The 9,422-nt window shown below is 31.8% G+C and overlaps 1 protein-coding gene across 1 annotated transcript; it reads left to right on the plus strand.

The window, feature by feature from the left end:
• LOC18586534 (NAC domain-containing protein 76) lies at positions 2,342–8,471 on the plus strand. The gene is made up of 4 exons (XM_007009985.2): positions 2,342–2,738; positions 3,372–3,649; positions 4,217–4,432; positions 7,640–8,471. Exons 1-4 carry the CDS (start codon positions 2,513–2,515, stop codon positions 8,234–8,236), a joined length of 1,317 nt encoding a protein of 438 aa, XP_007010047.2. The 5' UTR covers positions 2,342–2,512; the 3' UTR covers positions 8,237–8,471.

The raw sequence follows: 9,422 nt of genomic DNA on the forward strand, positions 1-9,422 counted from the left end.
GTATAGTGCCCAATTTTGCTTTAACTAGTTAAGATTCCACATTAATCAGTTAACAATATTCTATTTTCAATAAGCCTTTTATTCTTTACTTCTTTAACTGATTAACTCATCTTGTAATCAAGTAATTTTCTTGACTTGCTTCCAAATAACAAATATATTAAAAGTTTTAAACTTTATCTTGCACACTTAAATAAAGTAATTAAAAATTAATTAAGAAAAATATTTTGTTATCATTAAAAACAAATAGAGTCAACAAAAAAGTACATTATTAAAATTTTAAAAAATTATAATTTATTTAATAATAATTTTTAAAATTAATAAATAATAAAATTATTTTAAAAATATTATTATATCACTAAACTAATAAAAATATTAATAATTAATTAATAATAAGGCTTACGTGTTTAACAAAAAAAAAATTTTACACGAAATACCCACTTTAAAAATTAATGTTGCTTTTATGAAAAGTCCAAATAATAATGTAGTGGTTGCCTTAAATATCCGTGTCAACGTTAAGTTATGAGCCCACGATCCACTGCATGCAAGAATCTGGCAGCCTATTGGTCAGAGCTTGCCAGCCCTGCCTCCCTGCCTTCCTGCCTTGATCTTTGAGCCCATCGCCCTCCTTTAACCCTTTCATTCTTGCACTTTCAGCTTGGTCTGCTTGGTTCGGTCAATGCCACTTTGCATTTCCCTAGAGGCTGCAGCTCCACATAGGAATTTTTTTTAAAAAAAAGAAAGAATAATTAAAAGTATTGTTTAAAATGAGTTAAAATATAAAATATTTTTTCATTTAATACATTATTATTTATATTAAATTCAAAAAAGAATTTATTAATTTATAAATTCTTTTATGTATATAAATTATTGAAGAGGAAGGTCCCACAAAAACATTACTTGCCTTAACGGAAAAGTAACTGAAATATATTCGGAATTTGTCGATGATGTAACTTTCTTCCATTGTGAGGGTTTTACTTGGAGGGAGGCAAACGGCTCCATCACACATTCTTGTCTCTCCCTACTATTTTCCTTCAATCATATCCCTGTTTGTGGATTTATCTTTATTCCCAAAAAAGTTTGTGTCTTTAGAAATTGTGAAACTACAATCTTTCTCACAATAAATAATTGTTTCTTTTCTTTTCTTATTTTTTTTATATAATTTTCCATTTTCATGTTTGCCCTTCTTTGGACTACTTTCTCTTTAAACGTTTGCGTAAAAGAAAGCTTTGGTATCACTTCAACAATATTTCTTCAATAAATTATCTTTCTAGTTGTCAAAATTCAATGGGTACCCACCATAATGGACTAGTTAGCATGCCATAAAAACCTTTTGCCTTCTTTCTTTTGGTATAACAAAATTATGAACAATTAAGTTGCATAAATAAAATAAGACATATTGTTTTAAATTTTTTAAAAACTTTAAATAAATCTATATTTTTTATTATATTTAATTAAATATTTATAATTTTATTTTAAATTATATAAATTTTTATAATTAACAATTATGTCATTTTTATATTTCGTAGTGTTAATGTGATATTGACGTGAAAAGTGAAAATAACATATAATCATACTATTTTATCATATCAACATACCATACCATTATCTATAACGATATGTCAATACTGTGTAACATAAAAATAACCGATGGTGTTTTGATTAATAACAATTAATTAACCTTACTTATAAAAATCTATTTGACCAAAAACAAGAGTATAAGTATTTAAAATAAACATAATAAAAGAATAAAAATTATTTAAATTTTTTTGAATGATTCAATAATTTTCTTTAACTATTATATCAAAAGAATATATGAACACGTGAAAATTTAATTAATATTTTAGAATATAAATTATTGATGGTGTGAAAAAATGAACTATTGGTTGAAATGGAGTGGAAAAGGGAATCTTAATGTGATATACACATATAAGGAAAAAAAATTGTGACTATCCTAAGTAACCTAGTGGGATACTCTAATGTTTTACAAATATTTTCCAAAGCAAGTGAACAAAGAATACCATTTTGGATGTGAATTTAAAAACAATGGAAAGAATATGAAACTTATCTAACACACCATTTCTCTTAATTCTCCATTTTTCCCTTTCCATATTCTCTTTTGCCTAATAAATCAAGTAACAAACTTTCTTTCTTGTTTGGAAATTATATTAATATATTTCCAAATTACTGCAACAAAATCCTCTTTCAAATATAATAAGCTTTTTTTATTTTTTTACCATATATAATTACTGATATAGGTTACAAAATAATTATAAATAAATTACAACAGTAAGAGCAAAAAAGAAATATTTATATACTCAGTTTTGTTAGAAAAAAAAAAAAAAAAAGAAATTTCTTGCAATCGAAGGTACCCACTAAGCTAGTTTCTTCACCATCAATCAAAAACTGCCCATCTCTTTTCTTCACTTCATTTCTTCTTCAATTCTTCGGTCACCCACCAAAGAACCCTACCTTCCGTTCCCCCAGAAAAGTTTTCCCTTTTTTTGTTTTCACTATGGGTCGTGAAAAAAATTCTTTAACTGTAGTTCCAGGACCAACGGCGGCGGCGGCGGCGAAGACGGGCGGTTCAGCGACTGCATTAGCACCTGGATTTAGATTCCATCCAACGGATGAAGAGTTGGTTAGCTATTACTTGAAAAGAAAGGTTTTGAACAAGCCTGTCAGGTTTAACGCTATTGCTGAAGTTGATATTTACAAGCAAGAACCTTGGGAACTCTCAGGTTTGAGTTTTTTTTTTTTTTTAATTCTGTTTTGCTATTTTTTTGCGTTCCTATACATTTTTCTGTTTCTTAGATAGGTTGCTGAAAAAATTTGTTCAAAATTTTAGACGTTAGCTTGAATTTTATTCTTTTAATTTTGGTAAAGTTAATTTTTCATATATATATATTTTTTGGAAGTGTCCTGAGTTGAAAATTTGAAAAAAATGGTTTTTGTTTTCCATTTTGGTAATTCTCTACTTGGGTAAATGCAGTATTCTTCAAAAGTTGGTTTTTTTTTTTTTTAATTTTAGAAGGATTATCTGTTCAAAGTTTAGGAATACATTGAAAAAATTGTCTTTTTTTTTCCTATTGTTCAGTGTTTCTCTACTAACTAAATGCAGTATTTTTGGTATCCCTTTCTTTTAGGATATGGGTTTTCTATCCATGTCGATATTTCTTCTTATTTTAAGCTAAGAGTGTTTGTGGGTTTCTATTTCTTGTTTTTTTCTTTTTTGATGTTGTGATTTTTATCTATTTTGGGTTGTTTGGAATAACTTGGCTATCACTCTTACACTGTATTCTGCGGTTCTCTGGATGGGTTTTAGTTCATTTTGAACTAAGGTGCTGAAGTTTCTTATTGGTGGTTGTTTTTAGACAAGTCAAGATTGAAAACCAGAGACCAAGAGTGGTATTTTTTTAGTTTATTGGACAAGAAGTATGGGAATGGGGCAAGAATGAATCGGGCCACAAGCCAAGGATACTGGAAGGCCACAGGGAAGGACCGAGAGGTTCGCCACAATTCTCAGCTTATTGGGATGAAGAAGACACTAGTCTTTCATAGCGGGAGAGCTCCAGATGGGTTGCGAACCAATTGGGTTATGCATGAATACCGGCTTGTTGAAGAAGAATCGGAAAGAATTGGGGCATTGCAGGTTTGAGACCATATAAATTGATCTTGATGGTGATGATGATCTGTTATGTAATTGCAAGTATCAATGTTATGGGTTTACACCTTTATGTATATTACAGATTGCACCCACATTTAAGCTATATCGGATGACAAGAAGTATAGAATTTTAACATGAAATACTTAGCACATAATGCCTTAGGTGATGGATGCTGCTGCATTGCTCTGATTATACCGAAGAGCTGACATACTTGAAACACATTTTGTGTATGAAAAAGTAAGAGTTCGAATTGTTTGTATGTGTGCTGCTTTGGTTTCATCACAATCTGCTTGGTGAGAAAATTTTGGAAATGAAGAGTAGATGTGGTTCTGGATGTTGTGTGTTATGATGTTCTTATGTGATAAAGAAATGCATTTGTGCACCTAGCTTGATTAAGTAGAATTAGGATTTCTGTAGGGTTGTTAGTAGTTTGAAACTTATGCTTAGAAGTCCTACAATTTTCTCAACAACTAAACTTTAATATTGTTCAAATTTGGAAACTAATTTTATAAGAATTGTTTCTTTTTTTTTTCTTTCTTTTGAGTGGAGAAGGGGTATGTGCTATGTAGAGTATTCCATAAGAATAATATAGGACCACCCAATGGAAACCGATATGCACCTTTCGTTGAGGCGGAATGGGATGATGGTTCAGCAGCTTTGATTCCAGGAGTAGATGCTGTGGATGATGTTGTAGCTGCTAATGATGCGGTAGCCGGCAATGATCTGGCAGCTGCTGAGAATGGTGTCCAAAGGATTGATTTTGAGCAGGTTTGTGCTTTATTTTTCTAGCTACTGTGTTTTTATACTATTGAACTTTATTATAGGTGCTCATCATCTTCATAGTGTTGGACTTTTTGTAGATCCTCACTTTCATGACTTCATGTTTTAAAGTATTGTACAACAATTTCACCAACTTATTATTGCTAGCGTAATGTGTGATGGCCTGCAAGTGATGCAACATGAGAAGATAAGCCTCTATAATGGTTTCATCAAGATAATGAAACATGCATGTGAGGATAATTTTTTTTAAAAAAAAATTCCCTCGTAAGTTTTGGATCATTTTGGGTAATTTATTGTCTTTAAGTTTTCCTCTTAGCCTGTGTTAGATGATATGGAACAATACAAACCACTTGTGTATTTGCTAATAATAAAAAAGAATAGTAAACTTCTGTGCCTCTGTGTGCTGACAGAATTGAATAATTCTTAGAGGTGGCAAAATGAACCCAAACCTGAAAACTGCCTAAACCGATCGAACCCAAATTGACCAAAAAGTCGAAGACCCAAACCTGAAAGAATCTGAACCCAAAATGACCTAAACTTGAAATGACCTGAACGTGAGACCCATCTGACCCAAAGCCGTAATAACCCGAACTTAACACTAAAAATGCAAATTTTTTTTTTTGAAAAATACTAAAAATGCAAAATTTAATTAGCAATTTCATTCAAACGAAACACCTTGTGCTTGAAATGACCTGCCCCTGGTGTGACCTGAACCTGCCCGTTTGCCACCCCTAATAATTTTATACTAATTTGACATTTTCACTAATGGAAGATTCCATTCCTAAGAACTGTCTCATTCATCCTTTTATTTGTCTCAAAGATTCTTCCACAATGGCAAATAATATTTTGAGATAGCCTGCTAATCGCTCACTTATAAGGACAATTTCATAAAAGCAAGTTTTATAATATCTTTGGTCCTCACCAGGGCATCAACTGGACTACTGGTATCAGGGAGGAACTTTGAATAAAATGATTTTTGAGAATGCTTTTGAGGTAGGGGTTGCTAGTGCCTTTGGGAATGTGCTCCTTCTTTTGGTGCCTTTTCGGAGATATTAGAGTTGCCAAGCAATCATTGTGACTAGTGGGGGTTGGATGCAATATTAGGCTCAAGGTGGCCATTGGGATTGAATTAGTTACCAACTTTTCTAGAATTGCAACAAGGATTCATCAGCATTCCTATGTTAGAGAACCTTTATAGTTCTGATAGACATAAGGTTGATATGGTATGGTGGACTGGTGGTGAACTCAGAGGCCTGATGATTGTATCAGTTAAGTAGTTGAAATTGTACAGTCTCAACAGTTCTTCCTTTTTGTCTTCATTGTGTTATTTTGTAGCTTTCCTCCCCTGAGGGGTAACAATATGGATTCCGTACTGGAATATCAACAAAGCTCAAAAAAGTTTTCTGTTATCCCTTAACTATGAAAATAAGAGTGAAGCAAGTGGAGTTCATAGAGGCTCAACCAATGATGCTTGTGGTGGATGTCTTGCACATCCATGATATGCACTAGTTTCTTTATCTTTCTTTCCTTTTTTTTTAATGGGGGGTTTATGAGTACAATATTCTTTAAGAGGACAAGGCACTTGTAGATATATGCAGGAGCCTTGTCCTGGTGAGACAACCATGGTTTTGCTCATATGACATCATGTTGACAGTTATGGCTTAAAGAATGTGAAAGATCTGATATGTTACCTTCTGTTTGTTTGTTCCTTTCTAATGAAAAGATCATCTTGTTGATTACTGGAGTATGTGGGAAAGTATGTGTTAAACCTTTTCCTATAAGCCTAGAGCATGCATCGCAGTGGTTGTATTGGATTACACATTTGGCACTGACGGATGTGGGTCTTGCTAAATTTTCTGATATAGATGGAGATTAGTATGAATTAACAACAATGCCTAAGGTTATGATGTGAGTATTTTCCAGCAGGGTTTTTTCTGCAGTGTTGATATTATTTTCAAATTATAGGCTGCATTATCTGCAGTAACAAGCTCATGGTGTATAAGAATATAAAAAGTTTTGCATCTTGTGCTGGCTAACATAACCCTATAATTTCCTTGTGTTTCGTTAGTAATAAGTTTTCCGGGCTGGCTTTGCTTTAAAGCTTTTGGCTGATTTTGCTTTCTGGTGAAGTGACATAAGTTTGGAACACAAGGAGTATTTGCATCCTGGTGTTATAAACAATACCAAGTTCATATCATAAGCATTCAGCTCTAAAACTTAAGAGTCTCTGACTATTCTTAACTCAGAAGGGAAATTGAGTCCGCTTACTCCAACTCTTCAAAACTATTTGGAGGCAAGGAAGTCTAGGCTTTTTAATTCATTCTTAAGCAAATTGTCTTGTTAACCTTCGAGTAAACTTACAAGCCCACGAAAAGAATGCAGCCAGATCGGTAGTTTGGTCCCAAATAGCCCGTAAATTTCAAGTGTCAGATGTGGTAATATTGGCATGTTTTGACTTTTAGAAAGAGGCATGTGCAGGGATTTTTCATTTTAGCTATGATGCTGCTGTCTTTTTCTTGTGTTGTCCCTTAGAGAAGGCAGATTGAACGACTCCCTAGATTAAACAGTGTACTGAAATCCCTATAGAGTAAATGCATGATGCTATGAAGCATGTTGATGAAGAATGGTGGGATTGTGGTTGTTAAACTGAATTGTTTGTGTTCTGCATCTCGTCATGTATCATGTGGCACTTTTATATCTTGTCTTTTGTTTTCTATCTCATAGTAAATGGTAAATAGTCCTTGCTCATGAATTTAGTTTTATTTTAATATTTATTTTATGGAATTGACTGGACTTATTTCAAGTATACTTCTTATTCAGTTTTGAAACTGGACATAACAAATAGTATTTGATTCTTAATTCTGCTATGATGATCACTGGATGTGTTTTAGTGTATCCTAGTAGTGAAGTATGTGCAACGTTTTATATGTCATCCAATATATTAAGATGAGTTTTATATGGAATGAAATGTAAAATTCAACCATAATGGTGCAATGACTATTGATAGCTAGACACCCAATTTTTTTAGTTGTGTGGTCATCTATACCTAATGTTTTATGCTTCCTTCATTTTACCTTTCTCTTTCCTCTTTCTATACAAGTTGGATAATACAGTTACATTAACCTAAAGTCATGTGCCTCTTTGTATTCTTAAGCCTCGATTGAAGAATTGCTTCTGAAGCTTTTATAATGGCAGGACATTCAATATGCTGATGAGGATACTCCGCCGAATGATGAAGTTCCGAGAGAGTCTCTGAATGAGAGAACAGATGACTGTCCTCCGTTGCCTCCGTGCAAGATTGAGAGATCAGATGATTGCCCACCACTATGTGTGCTTAATAGAGAAGCACCCTTACCTCTACTCCAGTATAAGAGAAGGCGGCATAATGATTCAGGTCCTAACCATGCAAATGTTTCTGAGAATTCAACTAGAACAACTCAGGACCGTTGCTCGTCTACAACGACAACAGCAGCGACAGCCACAACATCACCATCATCAGCGACTACAACGGCAATTTCTGCGCTCTTGGAATTTTCTTTGATGGAATCAATAGAACCTAAAGAGAATCCTCATGTTCCTCCTCCAACATATGATACTGCTAATCTAGATTCTGTGGTGCCTCCTGGCTGCATGAAACTTATCAACGAATTGCAGAATGAGATCCACAAGATATCTGTTGAGAGGGAGACATTGAAGCTTGAAATGATGAGTGCCCAGGCTATGATTAATATTCTGCAGTCAAGAATAGATTCTCTTAGCAAAGAAAACGAGGATTTAAAGAGGAGCAACTGAGATGTGTAGCATGAGGAGCCAGCTACTCTCGTGAGTCCCCATATTTATGTATGAATTATTGTACACCATGGTCATTGTAAAAGTTGGACGACATTACCATTTGGTTTGTTGTTGAACAATGTTGTAGCTTTCCTGTTTAGTTAAAAGCCGTAGTTGATGATACATTTTGATCAGTGTTTCTCAAATAAATAGAGAAAGCTCATGTCATTTTTATAAGCTAAAAATTTCATGATTATGATTTACTTTCTCACAAGTAAGAACCCAAACAAATTTGTAATAGCATGGACATGTAACATTAATTATGCTGCCAAAAGCTCTATTTTGTGATATTTTTGTTGATTTTAGATTGCATATATATAGATTGTTAATTTTGCTATTTTTTATAAGAAAAAAAGGGAAATAAATTCACAATTAATTAAAAACCAAGAAATCAATAGAATTCACAATGAATTCTAACATAACTATCTACTATTTAAATTAAAATACAAGTTTTTACATTTTTTTCTTTTTTTATTTTATAAAATTTTACATTTTTAATTGTTAATTCTTTAAAAATTTTATTTACCTTTATACCCTTACATACCTTCTACATTTTACTTAAATAATATATCTATAGTATATATAAAAGTAGGATGTTTCAATTTTTTTCAATTGAGCCTTCAATTAAATGACAAGTGTCATTCAATTAGAACTTTTTTTTATTTTTTTGACCTTTCATTTTCTATTGAATTAATTATTTTTACACTTTATGTCAAAAATAAGTTGTTTTTGACATTTGAAGGGTTTTTTTAATTTTTTTTACTATTATTTAATATATATAAAAGTAGGATATTTCAATTTCTTTCAATTTTTTTCAATTGAGCCTTCAATTAAATGACAAGTGTCATTCAATTAGAACTCTTTTTTATTTTTTTTACCTTTCATTTTCTATTAAATTAATTTTTTATACACCTTATGTCAAAAATAAATTATTATATATATATATATATATATATCTCTATAATATATACAAAAGTAGAATGTTTCAATTTCTTTCAATTTTTTTCAATTGAGCCTTCAATTAAATGACAAGTGTCATTCAATTAGAACTCTTTTTTATTTTTTTTACCTTTCATTTTCTATTGAATTAATTTTTTATACACCTTATGTCAAAAATAAATTATTATATATATATATATATATATAT

Source organism: Theobroma cacao, chromosome 10 (genome assembly GCF_000208745.1).
Source record: "Theobroma cacao cultivar B97-61/B2 chromosome 10, Criollo_cocoa_genome_V2, whole genome shotgun sequence".
Lineage (NCBI taxonomy): Eukaryota > Viridiplantae > Streptophyta > Magnoliopsida > Malvales > Malvaceae > Theobroma > Theobroma cacao.